Source organism: Equus caballus, chromosome X, assembly GCF_041296265.1.
Source record: "Equus caballus isolate H_3958 breed thoroughbred chromosome X, TB-T2T, whole genome shotgun sequence".
NCBI lineage: Eukaryota > Metazoa > Chordata > Mammalia > Perissodactyla > Equidae > Equus > Equus caballus.
Genome location: NC_091715.1, coordinates 101110578 through 101135862, shown reverse-complemented (window position 1 = coordinate 101135862; position 25285 = coordinate 101110578). Strand labels below are relative to the sequence as shown.

The 25285-nt window shown below is 46.3% G+C and overlaps 1 protein-coding gene across 1 annotated transcript; it reads right to left on the bottom strand.

Moving 5' to 3' along the window:
- Window positions 1-160: 160 nt before the first annotated feature.
- LOC138921826 (nuclear RNA export factor 2-like) lies at window positions 161-25285 on the bottom strand. The gene is made up of 22 exons (XM_070257294.1): window positions 25028-25285; window positions 23495-23590; window positions 11384-11564; window positions 11005-11158; window positions 10299-10382; window positions 10084-10188; window positions 9887-9967; window positions 9697-9766; window positions 9461-9549; window positions 9235-9342; window positions 8950-9059; window positions 7057-7093; window positions 6608-6673; window positions 6470-6525; window positions 6222-6329; window positions 6043-6101; window positions 5829-5944; window positions 5691-5733; window positions 5037-5109; window positions 4309-4491; window positions 568-628; window positions 161-432 (listed from the first exon to the last, which is right to left on the bottom strand). Exons 2-22 carry the CDS (start codon window positions 23535-23537, stop codon window positions 388-390), a joined length of 1872 nt encoding a protein of 623 aa, XP_070113395.1. The 5' UTR covers window positions 23538-23590; window positions 25028-25285; the 3' UTR covers window positions 161-387.

Below are 25285 nucleotides of genomic sequence, written 5' to 3'. Positions count from 1 at the left end.
CAGGATTTACTGACAAACTACCTATGGACTCAAGCCTGATGTGTCTGCTAGGCACTGCCAGGGTGAATGGGGGGCAGGAGGAGAGGGCAGGGCCTTTCAGTCCTGGACCCATTGGCTCACGGTTGGGGCAGGGCAAGAGCGATCCAGGACACACAGCATACAACGTGCAACGTCACTCTTTATTATGAAAATAAACAGCAATCGTGAGTGGGGAAAATACAGAGAACAACTGACCCTTCGGGTCGTTATGTTACCCGGCCTACAAGTTAACTTTGCCTTCTCAGTCAGCCAGGCCTCCCACCCCAGGCATGGGCATGGCCGTAGGCTGCAGAAAAGAGAAACAAAGATGACGTGGATGAAGGCAAAGACGCGATCCAAGGGCTCCTTTCAGGGGATTTGTTTGAAGGCCTCCTCTGGGATCTTGCCCCCTGTCTGGAGGGAAGGAGTCAGGACGTCAGAAGGGCCAGCTCCCTGAGTTTCATTCCCAGGCCACTGGGCTCCACCATCCTGGCCTTCCTGAAGGCCCAGAAACATCCAGCTTTAACCCACTTGATTCCCAGACCTCACCTTGAGCGTAGTGAAGGCCTGACCAGCTCTGGTGTAGTTCCACTCGTTGTCCTGAAGGCACCTGGAATGGGGGAAGAACAGGTGATCTCCATTAGTATCGCAGTACAGACACGCTGACCACGCAGTGCCACCGCTAAATCTATGCCACGTTTTTGCTGGGACGCATGTACCAGAACGAGCACTATGAGTAATGATGAAGAAAGACCCAGGGAAAACCCAAATGTCTATCACTAGCACTCAAAACTGAAAAACAGAGCTGTGCAAAAGAACGAGGGAGCTTAATATATATTGATAAAGATGTTCAAGAAAATAACAAATGAAAATTTTAGAAATACAAGTTTCCAATCATTTTTTATTGAGATATAATGCACATACCATTTTAAAGTGTACAATTCCGTGCCTTTTAGTATATTCACAAGATTGTGCAACCATCACTACTATCTAGTTCCCAAATAATCTTATCATCTCAAAAAGAAACTCCTTAACCATTAGAGATCACTCACTATTCCTCCCCTTACCACAGACCCCGGTAACCACTCGTCTGCTTTTGGGCTCTGTGGATTTGCCTGTCTTGGACATTTCATATAAATGGAATCGTACAATACGCAACGTTTTGTGACTGGCTCCTTTCACTTAGCATGGTTTCAAGGCTCATCGATGTCATGGCATATATCAGAACTGTGTTCTTTTTATGACTGAATAATACTCTACTATATGGATGTACCAGATTTATTTATCCATTCACCAGCTGAAGGACTTTCGGGCTGTTTCCACTTTGTGGCTGTTATGAATAATGCTGCTGTGAACATTCCTGTACAAGTTTTAGAGTGAACGTATGACCTCATTTCTCCTGGTAGATACTTAGGAGTGGGACTACTGGGTCACATGGGAACTCCATGTTTAACCTTTTGAGGAACTGCCAAAATGTTTTCCCCAACTACTGCACCATTTTACATTCCCACCAGTAATACACGAGAATTCCACTTTCTCCACATCCTCACCAACACTTGTTATCATTCGTTTTATTGATGAAAGCCATCCTAGTGAGTGTGAAGTGGTAATTCATTCTGGTTTGGGTTTTTTTCGAATTTATTTTATTTATTTACTTTTTTAATTGCGGTAACACTGGTTTATAGCACCATATGTTTCAGGTGTACATTGTTATGTATTTTGACTTCTGTGTAGGTTCCATCATGTTCACCACCCAAAGACTATGATTCACCACCACACACATGTGCCTAGTCACCCTTTCGCCCTCCCTCCTCCACCCCAGGTAACCACCAATCCAATCTCTGTTTGTACGTGTGTGTTCGTCGTTTTTATCTTCTACTTATGAGTGAGATCATAAGGTATTTGCCTTTCTCCCTCTGATTTATTTCACGTAGCATAATACCCTCAAGGTCCATCCATGTTGTCGCAAATGGCCGGATTTCATCATTACTTATAGCTGAGTAGTACTCCATTGCATATCTAGACCACACCTTCTTTATCCATTCGTCCCTTGATGGGCACCTAGGTTGCTTCCAAGTCTTGGCTATTGTGAATCATGCTGCGAAGAACACAGGGTGCACGTGTCTTTACGCATTCATGTTTTCATGTTCTTTGGGTAAATACCCAGCAGTGGAATAGCTGGATCTTATGGTAGATCTATTCTTAAGTTTTTGAGGATACTCCATAGTGTTTTCCATAGTGGCTGCACCAGTTTGCACTCCACCGGCAGTGTACGAGAGTTCCCTTCTCTCCACATCCTCCCCAACACTTATTGTTTCCTATCTTATTAATTATAGCCATTCTGACGGGAGTGAGGTGGTATCTCATTGTAGTTTTGATTTGCATTTCCCTGATAGTTAGTGATGTTGAACATCTTTTCATGTTCCTGTTGGCCATCTTTATATCTTGTTTGGAGAAATGTCTGTTCAGATCTTTTGCTCACCGTTTAATTGAGTTGTTGGATCTTCTCGTGTTGAGAAGTATGAGTTCTCTGTATATTCTGGATATTAACCCCTTATCAGGTATATGGTTGCCAATGTCTTCTCCCAATTGTTACGGTGTGTTTTCATCTTGTTGATGGTTTCCTTTGCTGTGTAGAAGCTCCTTAGTTTGATGTAGTCCCATTTGTTTATGTTTTCTTTTGTTTCCCTTGCCCAGTCAGACACGGTACTTGAAAATGTGCTGCTAACACTGATGTCAAAGAGCGTACCGCCTATGTTCTCTTGTAGAATTTTCATGGTTTCAGGTCTTACCATACTGTTTTAGTTACCATGGCTTTGTAGTATATTTTGAAATCAGGGAGTGTGATACTTCCACCTTTGTTCTTTTTTCTCAGGATTGCTTTGGCTCTTCGGGGTCTTTGTTGTTTCATATAAATTTTAGGATTCTTCATTGTGGTATTAATTTGCATTTCCTTAATGACTAATGACGTTAAGAAGTTTTTCATGTGCTCACTGACCATTCATATATCTTTTTGGAGAAATGTCTATCCAGATATTCTCCACTTTTAAAATTTGGTGGTTTGTCTTTTTATTGTTGAGCTGTAAGGGTTCTTCATATATTCTTGTCAGATACGTGATTTGCAAATATTTCCTCCCATTCTGTTGGTGGGATTTTCTTTTTTGATAGTGTCCATTGATGCGCAAAGGCTTTTAATTTTGATGAAGTCCAATTTATCTATTTTTTCTTTGGTTGCTTGTACTTTTGGTGTCATATATAAGAAATGGTTGCCTAACTCATGAAGACTTACACCTATGTTTTCTTCCATTCTTCCAAGTTTTTACAGTTTTAGTTCTTACTTTTAGACCTTTGATCCATTTTCTGTATGTGTTTGCATAGGGTGTGAGTCAAGGGTCAAAATTTGTTGTTTTGCGTGTGGATTTCCAGTTGTCCCACCACCATTTGTGGAAGAGGCTACTTTTTCTCCATCGGAAGTTTTCGGCACTCTGGTTGATAATCAATTGACCATAAACGTGAGGGTTTATTTGTAGACTCTCAATTCCATTCCACTGATTCCTGTGCTGTCCACATGCCAGTACCACTCAGTCTTGACTACTGTATCTTTGTAGCAAGTTTTGAAATCAGGAAGTGTGAGTCCCCTAACTTTGTGCTTCTCTCTCAAGACTGTTCTGGTGCACTTTCATGTGACATTTAGGATAGGCTTGTCGATTTTTGCATGGAAGGATTTTGATAGGTATTGCATTGAATCTGTAGATTGCTCTGGGTATTACTGCCGTCTTAACAATATCAAGTCTTCCAACCCATGAAAACGGGGTGTCTTTCTGTGTATTTATGGCTTATTTAATATATTCCAACAATGTTTTACAGATTTCAGAGTATAAGATATGTGCTTCTTTTGCTACATTTGTTTCTAAGTATTTTGCTATTTTGATGCTATTGTACATGGGCTTCTTTTTTAATTTCATTTTTGCATTGTTCTTTGCAAGTACATAGAAATACAAATGAGTTCTGTATATTGCTCTTGTATCCTGCAACCTTGCTGAACTTGTTTATCAGTAGTCTTTTGGTGGATTCTTTCAGATTTTCTATGTACAATATAATGTCGTTAAGCATTACACTAATTTTAAAATCCTTTACATATATAGTGGGATTATACCATTTTCATGGACCCAATTTGTTTTGGGAAGGAAAATATCCAAAAAGTTATTTTTCCAAATCGCCGGCAAGTTTTCCTGATTCACCCCCGGCTGTCCCAACTCGCCCCTATTCCCATGCACACCCAGCACTCACTTCTGAGACCACTCGAGGTTCATCCCAGACTGGGTGGAGAAAGCCTGCACCATTTCCTGCTGCTCCTGGGAGACGGTGGGCATGGAGCTGGAGGTGGGTGTGGGATCTGGCATGAAGAACGCTCTCTGAGTCTCGTTGGGGGTGGCGTCCCTCACAAACAGCTGGTCATTCACGATGCACAGACTGGAGGAAAAATGGGCCCCCGGACAACTGATGAATGGACAACCCCACAACCCCGGAAATGAGCCTGCTCCCACGGCCACTCAGCAACCAGATTCCTTCCAGAGCCCTATACTGTGCCTGCCCCCTAGATTCCTTGGCTCGTACCTCCACCCTTCTCACAGAGCTCACCTTTGGAGAGACTGTCTACCAGCTTCACTACATTTGTACTTTACCTGCAACCCAGGGACAATTTTGCACTTGCATTTACCCTGTACAACAGCCCAAGGGGCGGACAGTCTAATCTCCATGTTCAGAGGGAGACACTGAGTCACAAGGAAGTCATGTGACTTAACCAAGGTCACACAGCTAGTGAGTGTTGGGGCCATGAAGAGAACCCAGTGTTCCGACTCCAGACCCCATGCTCTTACCCACTAGGCTAGGCTGCTCCTCGGATCTAACTGGTGGCTTTCCACAATACTGAGAAAACCCCGAGGTCAACACCACCACATTCCCACCCACTGAGCCCAGGCTGGGCTGGGTGTTCCCACTCACAACACAGCACTCACCTGGAATTGCTGGCAGGGACAATGATGAAGGTCCGTGTGAAGGCACGAACAGAACCCTGAGACTTTCCTACCACTTTAAAGACAAATAACAAACAAAAATACCCCCGAAGAGTCGCACATGCTTTACATGCTCACACGGCATTACCTAGTCAGGATCTGACTTGATAGTCATGCTGAAGGGGACAGTTGTTCACTGGGAGTCAGGGTGTTGGGAATGGAGCGGGCAACAATAGGAGCAATCTGCTCCCAGTCCAGGGACCCTATTATGTGTCGGGCTCTGTGACAACCACTTTACAGGCTCAGTCGATTCATTTATCACAGCGACCCAAGAGGTGGGTATTATTAGCCCCATTTTCCAAATGAGGAAACCCGGAGGTTAAGGAACCGGCCAAAGTTCACAGAGCCAGGATCTGGGATGAGAGACATCAAAACTCCACAGCCTGTGTCCCTGTGCCTGAGCTGTGCGGGGCAGACAGGCATGGACACAGGTCAGACCAGGACGGTTTGGAAGCAGAGTGGGGACTGAAGAACACAGATTACTGGAGTAGGAAGAGAGGGGAAGGGACCAGGGAAGCTGGGAGAGTTCTGAGAGGGAGCCCAGCCGGGGGGAAGGAACAGTGGGGCATCTGGGGTGGGGACTCCACATACACTCACCTTCACTGAACACCCCGTTGAGAGAGATGCACAGCACCCTTTCCTGAAAGGGAAGAGCCCAGGGGCTCAGTCACCACCTAAACCTCCTACCCACCTGCGGCTTTCTGGGCACGCCTGAGGGAGGAAGCAGGTGCTCACCGTATGGAGCCAGGTTTCTATCAAGAAGGAGCTGAATTCATGCTGAGTTCTGGGCAACACACAGAGGGAGCCCACGATGTCATGTTTTGTATGTTTCAGCAGCTGAACCCGCAGGTCTGTGGGGGGATGAGAGTGAAGGTCAGGGACTGCCACACTCTGGGCCTTGACTGACCCCTCCACGCCCCCTTTCCCTGCCCAATCTTCCCACACGCACAGGGGTCCTTGAGCTTCTTTATGTTCCTGTTATCCTTGACGTACTCGCACAAGCTGCTTCTAGGAGAGAAGGAGGAGCAGGAGGTGGTGATCTGTCCAGTGTGGGGGTTTCCAGGAGCTGGCCTGTGTCTGCTGGGGAGCCACAGGGCCCAGGAACAGAGTCTGAGCTGTGATACTCACGGAGCTGGGTCCTCGGGGTTGAAGGGAATGCTCAGAGAGAAGTAGGCCTCGTCGTGGTAAGCACCAAGAAGACCCTGTCGGTCTCCATAGTCATAGATGAAGTAATACCTGTGGGGGAGCAATGAAGACAATCTGTCCCCGTGGTGTAGACGTCAAATAAGACTCAAAAACTCCCACAAGCAGATCTGTGCTTGGGTGGCCTGGCCTGTCCCAGCCTTCCCCATTCCTGTGCTCCCGGGAGTACTTACTGCTGCAAGAATTGCATGACTAGATTTTTCAGTGTCTCAGGTCCTTTACAGCTTTCCTGGAATCAAAAGACATTGAGATCATGTGGCTGATAAAGCCTCCCTTGTGATACCACAATGTTGTTGATCCTTCTTGCTCACCTTGCCAGGCTTTAAGTAGCAGGTGTCAACGTCAACGACAATCGGCGTGGGTAACTCCCGGCCATCCTGGAGAAGGGAAGAGGAAGTCAGCAGTGCAGACCAGGGAGGTGGCCCTAGATGATCAGGGAAAAGGATGGGCCCAGGAGAGGGTGAGGGTCAGAGGTCAGGTGTGAAAGGGCCCTGGAAAATCCATGGGCAAGACTACAGTGGGCGTCTTCATCATGAGGTCTTGGAAGTCTCTACTATTAAACGCAACTTTTTGTGTGTGTGGGCGTTAGCATGGGCATTTTCCCACCAAATATATTCATGTCTTTCTCAGGAGTCCCTGTCCCTTAAAATGGATAAAGGTCTCATGCAAACATATAACCTAGGCGAGCCCCAAAGGGCTTGGGGGCAGATGTGGAGGCCATCAATGTGAGCGAGAGACAATCACAAACGTAGGCACTTACCAGGCGTAACAGCTTGGGGAAATATTCCTTGATGGCACTGTCCAAAACCGAAAATAGAAAGAAGTGGTTGATAGTTCGGGGCTGCAGCACTTCCTTTGATTTAAAATACTGATACCATAAACACAGCCCAGTGTCTTCTGCCCGTCCAGAAGGCCCCTTTGCCCAACTCAGCCTCTGATTTCATGGCTATTGGGGCCACTTCCCCGCTGAGCACTGAGCATCTGTCATATGGACTGTCTGAAAGGCGCAGTCTCTAGATCTCACTCCACACCTTCACATTCGTATTCCCCCCCTCCTGCCTTCCCTTCCTCCTGGCTTCCCTCCCTCCTTCTCCTTCCCCCTGGGTGGCTCTCACCTACACTGCTCTCACTCATCCCCATGCACAATATAGCATTTGGAGCCCAGGTCCAGGGCTTCCTTCCCCTCCCTGCCCCCCTTCCTTCCTCCAAGACACCACCAAAGGCTGCAGAGAGGAGAGGGAATGGGGTGGGAGCCCAGGGCTCTGCTACCTCACTGGGGGTCCAGCATTCTTCCGGGACCAGGACACCTCCAGGGATGGCCCATGATGCTGAGGCAAGGAAGTGAGTGAGGCCGGGCTCAGGAGGCAGGGAGGGAAGGGGAGGGGATGAGAACAGAGAGGGAGTGAAGGTAGGAGAGAGAGATGAGAGAGACACCCGGGAGTAGAGACAAAGGAGAGAGAGAAAGCAAAGCAAAGGGAAGAGAAAGAAGCTCTGCCCTGGTGGTGGGGATCAGGGAAGAAGAGAGAAGAAAGGGGTGATGACTCCCCTGCTGCAGCCCTTTCCTTCATCTGCCCTGGCTGGCCCTGGACCCGAGGTAGGAGTGGAAAACATGCACTTGTTGGGCTGGGGGCCCACTGGATGCTGGTTGACACTTTGCCACTTGTGTGAGCTCAGTCTGAGCTGGGAATGGGAAATGGAGGAGCCACGGGGGCAGGAGGCCTTCCCCAGAAGGAGTAAAGGGTCAGGTCCCAGCTCACCATGGGGTGCAGGCCTATGGCCCCCTCTTATGATCACCACCTTCTCTCCTGATGGCCGCTGTGCACCTGTGCCTGTCTTAGTCGATTCCTTGTCTGAGGAATCACAGCCTTCTTGGGTGACCCCCAGTTCTTCAAGGAAGGACCAGGCAGGATGATGTGACATGTGGATGGAGGGAGGGGCAGTGCCCCCGAGAGGCCTTTCCTTCTGTCTCCTCAGCCACCTCTGCCCTCTGCCTTTCACTCGTGCCTCAGGAAGCCCTCTCAGTGGCGGTGACCCACTTCTGGCCACTTGACTCAGGGAACCCAGCTTTCTCCCAAGGAGTGCCCAGCTCTTGGCATTGTGCCAGAAGAACAGATGTCATGAAGACAGCAACCCGGGGCCTTGGACCTCAGCATGGGGTAGGAAAGATCCTATGGCAACCTGGGATCGGAGGGGAGACCCATTTGAACTAAGGGAAAAAGGATCCTTCTCAGGGCAGGAGAGGGAATCTCCCTATTGGCTCATAAGCAAGAAGCCCTGTCTCAGCATGAGACCTTGGTCCAGAGGGCCCTTCTCAGTCCAGGTCACCAGCATCTGGCTCAAGGCTGGTGACTCCTTGTCCTGGCAAGTAGGAGGAGCCCTGCCGCCTGGAACACACTCTTGGGCCCAAGAGCATGCTAGAGCAAGCCAGGTGCAGACTCTGGAAACAGACCCCAGAGCACCTGAAGAGGTGAGCTGGTCAGAGGAAGGAAAGGAGCCCTCTAAGCACAGATGAGGGACACAGAAAAGAGATGGCAGGGCCTGTGGTCCTCCCAGAAGACCAGGCCCACCACCTCTGCAGAGGGGCATTGTCAGGGGTCGTTCAGGCTCCCGTGAGTGAAAGTCCCCAAGAAGAGTGACAGGGGTTCACACCGACCTTATGTAGGTGGACTGGTCTCGAAAGGTGTCACACAAGGGGTTGCCTTCCAGCCACAGCTCTTCAAGTTTCAGCCCTTTCATCTTGCCCACCTCCCACGCGGAATTCAGCTGAGGAACATGGGGAGGAAACTGGCAAAGGAGTCCCAAGGAAAGACAGACATCTGGGCCCCTGCACTCCCAGCCCCCACCCTCTCCCACAGGCACCTTCACCTGCCTCCTGTCATCACTCTGATGAGCACCACCACCTACTCTCAACCAACTTTGGTTGGCTCCCTCTTCCCACCTCATTTTTGGAGAGGTTCAGGATCTTGATTGTCGGGGCCTTCTGTATAATGTCAGACAGGCCATCCAGCTGGTACAGTTTGTTGTTGCACAAGTTCAAGGACAACAGCTTTTGAGGAAGAAGAGTTAGAGTGATGGTGACATCTGGGGCCTGGGAGACAAGTCTGTCCTCCATCCCATCTGTTCCACCCCCTATCATAATATCAGCGCTAGGCCTAAGGCCTCACCTTGGGGAAATTCGTTTCGATGATCTGCAGGGTGGCAGCCATGCAGCTTCTTCGATTCAGGATTATATCAATATCATGGTCCACCAAGTCTTCAGAAAGCCAAGAAGAGAGAATGAGAAGGTGGAGATGGGTCCAGGGCCAGCACCAACCCCTCCCCACGTCACCATCCCTAAGTCTCCCTCCCAGGCAGATCTTTCTGTCCTCACCTGCCTCAGAATTACTGCTGTCAGGCATACCTGGGTCAAAGCGGAGCGTTTGGAGGTCAAGAGCTTGCTGGGAGACATCATATCGTTTGCTCATGGCCAGCTGCAGGGAGAGATGGAGAGAGAGGCTCTGAGGCTGTGGTGGTGATAGGGAAATCAGGGGCTGGGGGAAGAAGAGGTGGGTCTGGGTGTGGGCATACAATGTACCTTGAATCTGCATTACCTTTAGCTGCTCCATTTCTTCTGGTTCCAACTTATTCTGCACAGAGTAGGGTTCAGCAGAAGGATCAACAATGATAGATATCTGCAGGAAGGCGAGGTGGAGTAAGCACCGTGAACTTTAATTCCAAAGACGACCACGGGCCCCTGGCCTGTCCTCCTCCCCCGGGACTGGGTACAGGTACGGCCCTCAACAGACACCTTTTGGTTCTCCTTGCCACAAATCTTGTAGCTCACATCCCTCAAGGCAGAGGCAGTGCCAGCATCCTGCACAAAGAACCGAGCCCAGTCTTTCACGTAGTGGAACTACAGGGATTGAAGGCAACAGCAACAGCATCAGAGGCCATGGCCCCTGCCGAGCCAGGGCTCTCCCCCTTTCCTGTGCCCACTCATCTGACTTCACCATCGTCTCTTACATCCACTGGAGTGAAGGGGACACTGCAATGGCTCTGGATTGAATTCATTAGCCATGTCTTGTCATACTTTCTCCCATATGGAATCTGGGGGTGAAAAGGGTTGGAGAGAAGAGAGACAACATGGAATCAAGCCTGGAGAACAGACCCAGCAGTGTTCTTTTCCAACCTTCTATTGCGCTTCAAAGGATTTCAAAAGAAGGGACGACTGGCATGATTTCTTACGTTTGTGCCAAATATAGATTTCCTACATTCCTTTTCTCTCTATCCAAAGCTCTCCTCCAAACAATCAACTTAAAGTGGTAGGCATGGTCTTCTTTTGGTAAAGTTCCAGGAGATCCTCCCTAGGGCAGACCCTGCTCGCACCTCAGACAATGTCTCCAGAGACTCGACCCCCATCCTCCACACTCAGCTTCAGCCAAACTGAGACATCCAGTGTGGAGCTGCTGCACCTTTGTGACAGTAGTTTCCATCTTTGCCTTTAGACAGGCTCCTCTGTTCTCCCTACAGTCAGCCTGTTCCTTTTATATGGCTTCTTTGAATTTTCCCTTAGATGAACAAGGTTAACTCCTTGTAATAAAAAGGACAGATTACAAGCTGTCCCCAGCAAAGTACTTAGTGTCTCTACATGAGCCCAACACAACCCCCGAAACCCCGACCTTTCTCCTTTCTCTCCTGTACATTGCCTACAGTTTTGTAGGACACTCACTGTGATCTTGAACCAGCTCCCTGGGGTTCCATCTTTTGTGTTATCCCCCACTTCTCTCTCCAAAGGTTTTCTGTTTCTCCACGCAGCCCTCTGGATATGGTCTTCATTATGCCATTTCACTCTTCTGTTTTTGTGTCGAGTAGTGTAGGGCGTGCTGCGGGGGGAAGTGCAGAGAAGGGGAGTGGCCATCAATGCTAAGAAAGTCTTCTATACACCTTTGCCTCTCTGACAGCAGGACTACAATTAGGATTGCTCAACCATTATTCCACTCCCAGTATTCTCCAGTTTTCCAGTGAGAGAAGGAAATCACCATGGAGAGTGAAACAGCTGCATAGTCCCAGGAGCTGCTACATGCAAACCAGGCTGCCTGGTCACTTACCGTCTTACTTGGGGGTCCTCCTGGACATCCCTCATCACCGTGTTTCCATCATGCTCCTGGTGGTGTGAAGGCCAAGGTTCATATCCACCGTGATCACGAGGGTTCCTTTTGCCAAAATTACCTCGGAAAGACCTCCAATTTCTATTTCTTCCTCGAGGTGAGCTGCCACTATCATTGTATTCTGGAAAGGGGAACAACAATACAAGTTTGAAGACACATCAGTGGTCCATTTACCATCTACTACGTCTTGAGCTAACACCATGGTAGGGCAAGCAAGGTGCCAACCTGCCCTAAGGGACCAATCCCACAAACTCCAGAAAGGAAACTCCTCTGCCTGTGCAGACAGGAGAGCCTTATCTGACAGAGGGCACTATCAGGGAAGACATGTTAGAGAAGGAGGAGCAGGAGGAGCGGGAGGGGGAAACTGTGTTGAATCTCTTAAAAAATGCAGCAGGGTTTATAAAGAACAGAGGCGTGTGCGTCATGGGTTAGATGGGACACCAGCCATACACTAGAAAGGTATCTGAATCTTGCCTTCTCTCAGGCCTCTCTAGCGACCACACCAGTACCTGGGAGGGAACCTCTCTCACTTCCCAAAGCCAATCGGCCACCAAACTGATTCCACTAACAATCAGCAAGCTGTACTTCCTCTGCTGGTGTAGTGCAAGCTTTAATGTCAGGTGGGACTGACGTAACAGCCTCCAGCCTAGCTCTCAACAACACCCTGTTTGAAATATCCAGAGTGAGCTTTCTCTTTGCGTAGCCTGTCATGCCTTTCTGCTCAGGAGACAGCTCTTTCTAACTTCGGCTCTTCTACAACAGGCGTCTGAATGACCAACTGGAATGATGTATCAACTACCATATCCGAGGGTTCAGGCATTCTCCCTTTCTCTTTCTACTCTTGGTTTCTAATTTGATTCCATTATGGTCTGAGAACATACTCTGTATGGTTTCAATTCTTTTTAAGTTTGCTGAGATTTGTTTGATGGTCCAGGAGATGGCCCATCTTGGTAAATGTTACATAGACACTTGGAAAAACATTGTAGTCTGCTGTTGTTGGGTGCCCTATTTACACGATGTAGATCCTGTTAGTTCATGGTATTATTCAGATCTCCTATATCCTTGCTGGTTTGCTCTCTAGTAATTCTATCACCTGCTCATAAGGGGGGGTGTTGAAGGCCCCAGTTATAATTATGGACATGGCTGTTTCTCCTTTCGGCTCCATCAGAGTTTGCTTTGTGTACTTTGAGGCTCTGTTGTTTGGTACATACACTTTTAGGGTTGTTATGTCTCCCTGGTGGATTGATCCTTTTATCATTATGTAGTGCCTCTGTTTGTCTCTTATTAATTTCTTTGCTCTGATGTCTACTTTAGTGGGTATTGTAGCCACAGGTACGCTTGTAAAGTGTCTTGGTTATATTTCAGCCTGTATTCACTCCTAGGATTTGTGTTGCTGTTCACCCCTCCCACCCAAACACTCCCCACCAACATTTGTAATTCACCATATGGAGAGATTTGGAAGTTTTTCTGGGCATCTACAGAAATAAGATAGTCTCAGTTCTATCTCCTGTAGGTAGATTAACTAAAGGTATTTTATTTTTATCACATTCAAGTCAAACAGTGTACCAGCAGATAATAATCCTAGTGGTTTGAGGGGAGGGAGGATTACTCAGGTAATTAGGCTGTTAGAAACCAGCTTCCTTTTGGGTTCTAATACTTAAGGTTTTCTAGGTTTGTGTGCTGTACATTTTGTACATTAATTACTCCCCATGTTGGCTGAGGGCACACTTATGAGTAAAAGTTCGTTCACTGCTGATCACTCCACGATGTAGTGATTAGGACCAGCCTCAGATGAACTCCTCCGAGAAGTCATTGCTTTCATTGTGTGGCCCGCTGTCAGGACCCTCCTGCTGCTCACAACCTTTGGGACATTTCCTGTGTGGCACTGGAAGTGAAATTAGACATGAATCGAGCATTTGAGCCAGAAATGCCACTTGCTCAGTCCCCAAAACTTGGAGGCAACCTGGAGTGTTCTCTTTCTCTCATACTCCACATCCAACTGATCAGGAAATTCTCTTGGCCCCCCTCTCAAAGTATATCCCGAACCTAGCTGCTTCTCCCCACCTCCATTACTCCCACCCTAGCCAAGACACCAACACCTATGTCCTCGATTATAGCACCTACCAACGGGTCCCTCTGCTTTCATCCTTGCTCTGTCACCGTCTGTTTTCAACCCAGCAGCAGAGCATGAGGCAAGTCATTTCACTCCTCTGCTCAAAACCATACAACAATGGTTTGAAGCCCATCAACATGTTAAAAAGCCATGACTTCATAATCATACTAAACCACAATAACAACCACCAAGAGAAACACTATCGGGGACCTTTGGACAACGCCAGGCAACCAACTCGTTTTCCTGAAAATCCACCAATGAAAGGAAGACATCAAATATTAAAGGGAGGAGTAAGGGCATGCGGTCAACATATGGCGTATAACAAGAGTCGGAATCATTTTCGAGAACTAACATTACTTCAGAAATACCATCGCGGAGGGGAAAGTGTCCAAGTGAGCCAGCTAACAGCTACAGCAATCCCCAGACTGACCAAGTCTGGTGCCTAAACAGGGCGAGACCCCTCCCTCATCAAGGTGATTCAGACACGAGCAATCTCAGGCATGGCCTTGTTTTGGGAATCTCACAGGAGAGTGGGCACGTGATAAGAAGCCAGAGAGGGACCACCGTCCCGCCCCCCACACACACACAGACATACATCCACTTACTGAACATTTGCATCTCAGCACAATCCCTGTCTCACAGTTGTTCTGCCAGAATCAAAGGTGATAACAGGAGTAATATAAAGCACCTAGTGCCTGTCACCCAGGCTGCCTGGGTTCTCCCTCAGGCTCTACCATATAGTAGCTGATCCTCCCACAAGGAAATAGTCATGAATATCCTTTATGACACCCTGTGTGTTCAGACGGCTACTTCCTGTGTCATTTCGGAATTCCCCGACATCATTGCTATGTCGTTGAGTACAGGGCAACGGCACCCTGCTGTGGTAGGGAAAGGATGTGGTGACAAGGAAGCCAACACTTGCCCACCAGCAACCAACAGTTGCTCCGTGTTGGGCAGACTCACTAGATTTCTTTTGACCTCCTCACACGCAGAAATCCATGACCACTGTAGCCATGGTCCCTTTTCAGATCAGGGATATTAGGCTCACAGGGGTTAGGTACATTTCCCAGGATTTCTCAGCCAAGTAGGTGGCAGGACAGGAATTGTGTCCTCACCTATTGATCTGCCTCCACATCCTAAGTGTTCCTCCAGCTACTGCACGGGTTCTCCTCTAATGGTGAACTTTCAGGTCCCACCGACAGATTTCTGTAAGACCGGGATGATGTTTTGTCACTGGAAGGTAGTTTGGGTGGGCCCAGGTTTCTTGGATCAAGTGGAATATCTGTCTTGAACTAGATGCAGAAATCTGTTTGGATCACAGGGTTTGCAGATTACGAGTCCCTTTGGGCTGGCAGCGGCTGGCATATAATAAGGGTCTAATTAATATTTGTTAAGTGAACGTATGTAAGGTAGACCTGGGATCATCAACAAAGCCACTTTTGAGAATGCATACCACTCAACCATTTCTACCCACATCTATGTATTCCAGAAAAATTTGGGCTGCAGAACTGTTTTATAACCTGCTTGTAAAACCAGCATGTGTTGAATTTTCCTTTTGCAAACTTAATATCTCTCGTTAGCGTCCAGTTGGAAATAGAGTTGCGTACTTCCCTGTCGACTAATGCTAAAACTACAGGTTTTCCGATCTCAGGAAGGGAGGCTTTTGCAAACAGTGGTGACAGAAACGAGGAGAAGCCTTCCTTGAATCCAGCAGACATGGCTTCCTGGATGTCTGGTGTGTGTAGGAAGAAAGGTCTGGACCTGCAGGCGTGTCTCTAAGTGCTCAGCTTTGTGACAGACAGTAAGGACAGCCACCGTCTCAGAGGAGGGGAAGAGTGTGTGTGTGTGCATGGCGTAAAAGCAGTGCCACACAAAACTGGATCTGACTCTACATTTTCTGGATCCTCCTGTATTACATATGACCATTATATATGCTTCTTGGCCTTAATATGCTTTTTAATCCATTTTTAAAATAAAATTGGTGTTTGAATAGTTGAATTGATTTTTTTTAAATTACAAAATAGAGTTCTCAGTACAAAACAATTAACGGAACAATACCCATAGGTTGACCGGGGTTACACAGCGTCCCCAGTGGTGGAGACCAAAAGACCCAGTGGAGCACAGCTTGGGCTGCAGGGCAGGTCCAGTATCTGAGTCCCTGGTCTACAGCTTCCCAGAAGAAGTGCATCCATATTTTCAAATGTAAGAGATAGTTTCTTAAGGATATTTGATGATATTTACACCAATATGCATTTCTACTAACAGTATTTGAGAGCCTAATTTCCTACTGTATGGTTAAACTATTCACCAGCCATTCTTACGCTTCGTGACCCAGACGTTTCACTTTTTACATTTACCATACAAAATATTCCCTGCCTAAATATATGCCTACAGCCACATGGCTGTGCTGTACAGGCTCTTTGGCACAGAAGGATGAGGGGACCGGAGAGTGGCTGATATTGTCACGGAGGGGTAGAAATGATTGTCCTTGGAATCAGGGATAGATGGGAAAGAAGGGACGTGAGTACCTGACATATAGAATGAAAAGGCCTAGGGAAGGATGTAAGGTCAGAAAGATGAGGATGAGCCTTGGGAAGAGAACGAAACACAAATGGAAAAAGCCTCTGAGGAACTGAGTTCATCCTGGCAATATGCACGCCTCTAGAAACCTTCCTCTGTGTCCATGTAGTAGATCTTGTCTGTCTCTGTTCCTTCACGGCGAACACTGGAGAAACAGTTCCCACAGAGTCTGAGAAAGGGGAGACAGTAAGGGGAACAGCTGCAACGATGGGTCTCTTAGACAGAAGGCTACAGTTCAGTGCAACTTGGTATCAGATGGCACACCCATCAGTGCCCACCGGACGTTGAGTGAGGCCCATCCCAGTGCTCATTTGAGCCTTAACACAGAGCCACACATTATTGGTTATGGGCATAGGATTTGAGGTCAGATCAACCAGGGTTTGATCCTGCTGCTAAATTACATGGTCCAGGGCAAGTAACTTTGACCTCACAGTGACTCAAGTTTTTTTTCACCCCCCCCCTTAAATTGAAGGTAGTAAAGAGTTTCTACCTCGTGAGGCAATTGTGAGAATTAACTGAGTTAATATTTGGAAATACACAGAAAACCCCCGGAGAAATGCCTGTGACCTAATAAGCACTACAAACAAGTTAGCTATTACTAAGTCAGGTACCTTGCGCAACGTCTGGTGTTTAGTAAGGGATGAACGTGTGTTAGTTGTACATTCTGTTGTTATGAGAAGGAAGACAGATGGGTGTATGGGGGCAGGCCGCAGTGTCAGCTAGTAACCTACGTTATAAAGTGGCGATGCTAAACCACGGCATCCCCGGTAGGAAATAATCTGACATCTTGTTTAAGGGAACCAAAATTGAAAGATCAGACACCAAAACAGGCATATGGCAGGATTAAGTGGGGGGCTTAAGTTCCCATTTCCAAACTTTTAACCTTTAAAACAGAAGCATTATTAATCAAGAAACGGTCGCAGCTTAAGTGGCAGATTACAAAAAACAACACGGAATATTCCTCACATCACATGATACAACGTGAAAGAAAAAAAGCCAGGGTAAAAACTGTATATTACAGTATGGCTCCTCAGAAGAGGATGTTAATGAATGTTTATGTTCCTACGTGTAAATATAAACATAAAGAAGCCAAGGTAAAGGGACACGTGAGAATATCAACTGTGTCTATGTATGGGTGGCTGAAATGCGTAGTATTTTGGCTCTCCTATCTATGCTTTACGTGCAGAAGAGGATGCTTGTGCCTGGGTCGGGGTTTTGCCAGGTGCTCGAGGGAAGCACTACTCCTACTGTCTCCTTACGCGGCATAACAGGAAGAACTTATCACTGATAAGCAGATGTGAGCATCTTCTTGCTGCTTACTAAGCTGCATCGCTTTAGACGATTCACCCACCTTCTCCTGGTCCCTGGTTCCTTACTCGTAAAAATCAGGGATCAGGGCTAACCACCCCCTTAATGAAGATATAGAAGACGTGCCACACCCCAGAAGGCGCCCAGTTTAACTCCTCTTCATCTTCTGTCCCCGGGCAAACCTTCATCTGCTTTCAGTCTCTCTATATTAGTTTTTCCTGTTCCATGATTTCACATAAATGGAATCATACATCCTGTACTCCTTTGTGTCTGGCTGCTTTGACTCAACATAATTTTTTTTGAGATCCATCCACGTTCTTGCCTTTTTATTGCTGAGTAATATCCCACTGTATTGATTTGCTTACCCCTAATATTGTTTTAACGAACTTTCAGGAGGAGGTGAAAGCAGATCCTTGTGTTCAAGCAGCCATCTTCCTGGTCAGTCTTCTGTTCTTATAAAATGGATATAATTTCTTCCTTCATCACTCCTTTATCTCTCTGAGGAAATATTATCTTAAGGTCTTTTGCAGCTTTCTCTGTTTCTTCTCTTCCCTCAGTACAAATCACTGCATTTGCTGAGTTTCTTCCGTCCCTTCCGTGCTCAGCCTGGGTTCTCACTGTCTCCTACGGAGGAGGCTTCACTGCTGAGTCAGCGCTGGGCTCGCTGGGGCTTGGCTTGGCTCTGCACCTTGCTCTGGCCTCGCCGCTGGTTGAGCTTCCTCCCTGGCCCTAACACTGGTGGCCTCTGCCTTGCCACTGTGTTGTCCCAATTCCTTTTTTTTTTTCTTACCTAAGAGAGTCTTCCCCATTTCTTACACGGGAATTCTTATTTCATACTTTCAGCATAGCTACATAGTGATTGTTATTGGAATGTTGTATGTATTTATTATTAGAATATTATTATTGCAAAACCACAATTATAAGATTTTAAAATTAAATATTGTACAACACTTGCACTCTCATCATTTAAGTTGTTCAGGTAGTTCTCAACCTTGTTTACACACTAAAGCCACTTGGGGAGATGGGAAAAATCAGTAGCACCAGGCTACAGCCACAACCACCAAAGCGGAATTGGGGGCAGCCCCAGGCAACCACATTTTTAAAACTCTTCATGTGGTTGCAGCGTGCACCCAAGTCTGACAACCACTGTGTTAAAAAGCACCAGCTTTTGGGATGCTTGCCAGAAGACCCTAGGAATGGCTGCCACCTCATTTTGCTGAGTTTCCACTCAGCGCTGTTTTGGGGGCCTAGTGATTCCATTAGCTTGGCTCGAGCAGAGACTGATGAACTATGGCCCATGGGCCTAACCTGGCCCGCAGCCTCCTTTTGGATGGTCCGCAAGCTAAGAATGGTTTTTACATATTTGAATGGCTGAAAAAAGTCAAAAGCAGAATACTATTTCCTGACACCTGAAAATCATTTGCAACTCAGACGTCCGTGTCCATACATAAAGTTTTATTGGAACACAGCCTTGCTGCGTCTATGGCAGCTTTTCTTCCACCACAGCGGACTGGAGTAGCTCCACTGGAGCCCAACAGGCTTGCAAAGCCTCAGATATCTATGATCCGGCCCTTTCCAGGAAAAGCTTCTTGAGCTCTGGCTTGGAGCAAGTGTCCTTGAAGGAAGTGCACAGTAACTGTGGTAAATGGCTGGAGATCCCTCTGCCTAAGCCCAGGAAGAAGATTTACTGTAGTTTCTTGTGACTTCATTGTAGGGAATTTCTTCAGTAGTCCCTTCGTTCACGGTGCTGTGGGTCAGGTTGGGAACTGAGTAAGGGACCATCACTCGCCATCAAGATGGCTCAAGTCACCAGATGTAAAGTTTTATTTATTTATATTTTATGTTCTTATATTTTATTGTAAATAAATATTTGTTTGTATTTTACTTACTTTTACACTGGTCAGTTGCAACTTTAGAGACTGTTCAGATATTTCAAGATCCAAGGGATCTGTTGATCAGGTAGCCACCCTCAAATGTTACGGTAGGTCAAATCAGTGTGACCATCCTGCCATCTGTGCTGTCGAATAAGGTCAAGAGCACTCACCTTGACGCGGGGGGTTAAGTGCTTCTACTTGGCCTGTGGCTCCAGGATCCCAACATCCCCACTGAAATGAGGGTGACCATGTCAGTGGCAGGACCTCCCACCTCACCTGTGGCCTACACAAGTCAGCCACTTCAGAACGCTTCAGATGTGAAGACGCTCTCCTCACCAACATGTTTCCCGATACCATGGGGAAAGGAGTGTCCTCTGAGTCCCTCACAGCAGCTGCTTGCTCCACTGACACACTGACTTCAAAGACATTTCAATTCCAGTGAACACACGTGATAATTTTTGCGACTCTTTCACCACTGCGTGCCCTGGAGTGCCAATACCCCATCCTCTAATGTCAACTGGATCCTTACTCTCTTCAGATCCAACTAGGTCACACAACCTATCCCAGATCCCCGCCTCCTTCAGGGCCCTTTGCTTGCAAACAGTTTCGGTGTCAAGTTCTCTATTAACCACGGTTTCTACTTGCCTATGCCAGAATTCATTCTAGCTATTTTATAAAAATAAGATATCTTAGTAAAATATGTTATACAGCTTACAAAAACCCCGTGACGGCCAGAAAAAGTACCCTTGGATGTTGCACAGCCAGGGGAAGCTCACTCACACTATCAGACTGTTAGACCTGAAACACCACTGCTGCCTGCCCACCACTTGACATGTATGACAGAGACTGAATTCTAGGCACCTGCTATGGTCGCTCCACAAAACCCAGAGACCTCTCCCATCACACATAGCTGACCGCGTCATTGAGCCATATGGGGCTGCCACGTCATTCAGTTACACCTCCAAGTCTCAGGATGGTGCATATGCCTGACACAACCGAGATTCCACTTGGGACCCTAGCTGCAAGGGATTCTGGTTAATGTGTGTGTCACAGACACACACCCACCAACTAGTTCTCTTTCATGTTTTAAACTTTCTAGCCTCTATAGAAGAGGAAAGCATGTAAGAGTTTATGGATGTTAGAATAATTACCAAGGGAGCCGATTCACAGTTTATTTCACAGAATGTCCTAATTTTTGCTTTCGTAAATGGTACGTTCAGAATGAAAATGGTATTTTTCTATTTGTCACAATTATTTTGTGTATATTAGTCTTATGTCCTACAAACTTATTAATCTTTACGTTCACTTTTAAATTTTCTGTAGCTTCTCCTGAATTTATATGAAGATGACCATATGGTATTGAGAGCTTTATTTTCACTTATTATTACACTTATTTCTTTATGGATGTATAGATGCGTGTATGTATTCTGGCTTGCTGTACTGCTTAGGAGACGCAGGATGATGCTGAAAAGAAGTGGTCATATGAGTCATCTTTGTCTCTTTTCTGATTTTAAAGGGAATGCTTTTAATGTTTCACGATTAAGAGTGAGGTTTCATGTAGTTTGTTCTTTATTAATACTTCTTGTCAATTTAAAGAAATATCTTTCTATTTATTAATTGCCGAGAATTATTATTATTGTTGTTTAATCCTGATTGGTGATTTGATTTTTTTGGTAAACCTGTTTTTACTGGATATTTTGTGATAATCATCTTTTCCTCTTTCCTTTATTCCACTAACGTGCTAAATTGCATTATGGACCTCCTAATGTTAAACCTACGCTGCATGCTTCGGATTAAACACAACTTTGTCATGCAGTATTACCTGTTTTAGCCATTGCTGGATTTAGTTTGCTATTAATTTATTTGCACTTTTCTGCGTTTATGTAACTAGTTGAGATTGGCTAATGATTTGGCCTTCTCGTGTATTCCTCGTCAAGAATACTTTTAATAATATTAAGATTTTCTGACCCACAACTGAAATGTACAACTATGTACTGGGGTGATTTGGAGAGAAAAAAGCAGAAAGAAAAAAAATATTAAGATTTTCTATTACACCAGTATGGAAAGTTATATTTTTTGCTGGGATTTACCTATTTAATCTAAATTTTAAATGTATCAGCCTATCTTTCTCATATTATCATCTTACCTCTTGAATCTTTGCTGTAACTGCAAGCATGACAGCTTTTTCATTCCACAAGTGGCTTATCTGTGCCTTATCTCTAATTTTCTTGACCCCTGTTGCCAGAGGTTTCTTTATTATCCTATGTCTCTAAAGTACTGACATTTAGGGGGCTGGCCTGGTGGCATGGTGGTTAAGGTCACCTGCTCTGCTTCAGCGGCCAGGGGTTCACAGGTTCAGATCGCAGGCGCGGACCTAGCACCACTCGTCAAGCCACGCTGTGGCAGCATCCCACATAAAACAGAGGAACACTGGCACAGAGGTTAGCTCAGGGACCATCATCCTCAAGCGAAAAGAGGAAGATTGGCAACAGATGTTAGCTCGGGGCCAATCTTCCTCACCAAAAAAAAAGTACTGACATTTAGCATTTTTGTTGAATTCTCTCATATCAGTTAGCAGTTTCATTCTGCTCTTGTTTGTATTATTTTTCCTTGACAATGGTGGAAAGACACGAGATTAGTTTTTATTAAGCAAATGATCAATAAACAGTCTTTTCATCTACCATCAGGTCCTAGTTTCTAATTTTTGTTCTTGAATATAACAGACGCTCAAAAGTCCAGTAGCTTCTTTCGTTTGGAAGAGAGGTGTGGCCTAGCAGTGCTGTTGTTTTTGGTCAACGCCATCATGTCTGTTCAGTTGCACTGTTGGAATAGCAGATGATTAAGGAAGAGGGAACTGGAGCATTTAAGTCATGGAATCTCTGTTACAAATATATATGAATGTCATTTAAGGGCATAGCATACAATGTTGAAAGGAGGATAGAGAGAACATCGACTTTGAAAACATACGTGTCTGGCTTCAAATCCCAGCTCTGTCACTTACTGCCTATGTGATTTTAGGCAAGTACTCAGTCTCCCTGAGTTTCAGTCCCATCATGCAGTAGTCAGTGGTGCTGTCTGCCAAGTGCTTCCATTTCTCCCCTGTTCCAGGCACCTGGTAGAACTGCCTTTCTCGCTTGATGCCCTTTGCTTGGGCAGGGCCGTGTATGTGACTAGTGCTGGCTAATGGCTTGGGATTGACATGTGTTATTTCTGGGCCAGAGCCTATGGTTGCTGCTTTGAGGCCCCCAGGGCCCTCTTCCCCTCGGGCACAGTGACTGACAGTTTTCCAGATGGTGGCTGCTTTGCCAGTTTGGGGTCTCCAAATCATTCCAATAAGAATTGCTCAGACCCCCAACATCCACCATCCTGTGATGGACGTGCACCTGCCGTGGACATGCAGTAGGAGTGAGGAGCAGCCGCTGAGATTTGGGGATTGTCTATTGCTACGGCATAACTCAGCCTCTCCAGACTCTCATGTCTTGTTTGTAAATTAAAATAAACCCTCGTAGGATTTTTCTGAAGATTAAACGAGTTAACTCAGCCCACGAGGTTATCACAGGGCTTGACATATAACAGAGAGTCAAAACACGGCAGCCAGAATTGTTAAATAATAATAACAAAACTGTTTTGACAAAGTGTGGAGTATTTGTATAAAATGAGAGGCATTGTGTCTGCTGATCCTGATAGATAAGTTGTATCTTGCTTTCTAGATGGGGGCACTATATTTGCTGCTACAGATAAGCGTTCCTAATGATTTGCACTTACGCACTTATTCTTGCCGCCAGGCTACGAGAAACATGCTTAGAAATTGGGATTAGCTCTGAAGAACGAAAAACTGACAAGATTTAAGTGAGAGAGAGACTGGCCAATGACATAAGATAAAAGGAATGAAAGAGCAGTAAGTAATTTCTTAGTGAAAAGAAGAGTACATTATAATTATTATAAACATACATCCCATTGCTTTTAGTAAACAACGACACAAGGCTTTAAAGTGGTAGAGATTTAGTTTGGACAGGATTTCCCAAAATATTTTCTGAAGAACACTAGCATCCGAGACGCTCCGTGGAAAAATGTTCCATTCCCATGTAAGTTAGGCAAACTATCCCTTCCTTGGAGATTCGTACTGCATATTAGCATATTCTCTAAAAAATTCCTACAGTGTGGAAATTAATTTACCTTCAGTCCTGTTTGTCCCATCCTTCTGTAAAGTAGAGTACATTTTTGTTGTTGCTCTTTCTTGGCCCTGGTGTTTGCAGAACAAACTTGGAAATGCTGAAATGAGAGAAAAATAAAGTGTATTATTTCAGCCACATGTATTACACACTATCACAAATGACAGTATTCTTGAACCTTGAAGAATTGTTGAACTCTTGAATATACTTGTCAAGAAGTACTCAAATCCCCCATAAATGTAAGCACAATCTTGCTATTCGCTCTACTTTACTTACTCAATACCACTTTCGTGACATGCCAAATGTGAGTATCACCCACAATTTTACCTAGTGTTTTCTTAAATCAATTCACTATTATTTTCCAAGTGAAGGAACGGAGGGAGTTTTCAAGAAGTCTAAGAAGCAATGGTTAGAAACTCATGGGGGGAACCAGAAACAATAGTGTCTGGCTGAACTGCTTTAAGCCATTTAGAAATCCTAAGCATGGAAAAATCGCTGCCCAGCTCCCAGAAGTATTTTGTAAAACCCCTGAACTTCAAATTAAGTATAAAAATAAAGTCTGAATCTTCACAGCAAGGCTACTTTGACACTTTTACTGAAATATCAAATTCCTGAAAATAAACTTACTCTCTCTCTCTCCCCTCCCTTCCTCCTCCTCTCCCACTCTGCCGCTTCCTCCCCTTTCCATCTCCCTCTAGCTCTGTTTTGCTTCTTTCTTTCTTTCTGCAGGGAAAGATTCGCCCTGAGCTAACACCTGTTGCCAACCTTCCTTTTTTTTTAATTCCCCAAAGCCCCCGTGCGTGGTGGTTTATCCTATTTGTAAGCAGTTCTAGTTCTTCTATGTGAGTCCCCGTCACATTATGGCAACTGACAGACGGTTCCAAACCCGAACCAAACCAGGCCAGCAAAGCGGTGAGCACCAAACTTCAACCACCAGGCCATCAGGGCTGGCTCCGCTTTGCTTCTTTCTTGAGCACACGTTTGGAATGTTTGTGGGGGGAAAATACATCGAGGGAATAAAGAAGAATCTTTACAGAATCGAGTAAGTGGCAGAAATTAAGATAGGATTTGGAATCATCTATACAAATCGGCATCTAGGAGGTCTCTGGACTCCTTAATCACAGCATGGTCAGAGGAGGCCGTCACACTGCACGGACAGCGAAGATAGAGGGGTGATAAGCAGGCATGAGGCTTTAGTGTGGGGGCGGGCAAGGGGGTCCCGTCCGGGTTCCAGAGCCCTGCTGCTGAGACGACATACAAGCCCAGGAAGCCCCGCAGCCCCCTCCACGGCCCCCCCACCCTCCGATGCAGAACACTCTCTGCCGCTTCACTCTCCACCGACAGCAGCTCCCGTGGGTCTAGGATCAGGTCACACACACCCACAGGGCTGCTCTGACCGGTGGACAAAAGTCAGGCCACATTCAGAAGCTCTCCCCCTACGTCTGCCCAGCCCCCTCTCAGGTCTTCGCCCGCGTGGCCGCCCCCAAAAGCCCAATTCTCTGACTAAACTTCTAATACTGGCTGCCGGCCCCCTTACCGGACACTGCAGACCGCAGCAGGATATACAAGTTGGTGGAGAGATTGCGATCCGAGCCCGAGTCTCAACAGAGTTCCCCCTGAGCCAGGGGGCGCACTGCAGTTCTAAAGTCTTCCGCACGGAATGGCGGCAACTCAGCCGGCTAAGCCGAGCTACACGACCACAAGGGGTCGCATGACCTCCGGATCCACGTTTCGTTCAGGGTTCAGGAGCCCTCAATCTTCGCGTGACTAAGAGGGCTGAGTCTCGCGTGACCAT

What these genes read in the sequence shown, in the direction of transcription:
- LOC138921826 (XM_070257294.1), bottom strand. Translation starts at nt 23,537, where the DNA reads ATGTACTCTACTTTACAGAAGGATGGGACAAACAGGACTGAAG. An exon ending in TGAACCTCTCCAAAAATGAG is followed by an intron (nt 9,060 to 9,234) that starts GTGGGAAGAGGG and finishes CATGTTCCTCAG; the next exon opens with CTGAATTCCGCGTGGGAGGT. An exon ending in GTCATGCAATTCTTGCAGCA is followed by an intron (nt 6,330 to 6,469) that starts GTAAGTACTCCC and finishes GCTCCCCCACAG; the next exon opens with GTATTACTTCATCTATGACT.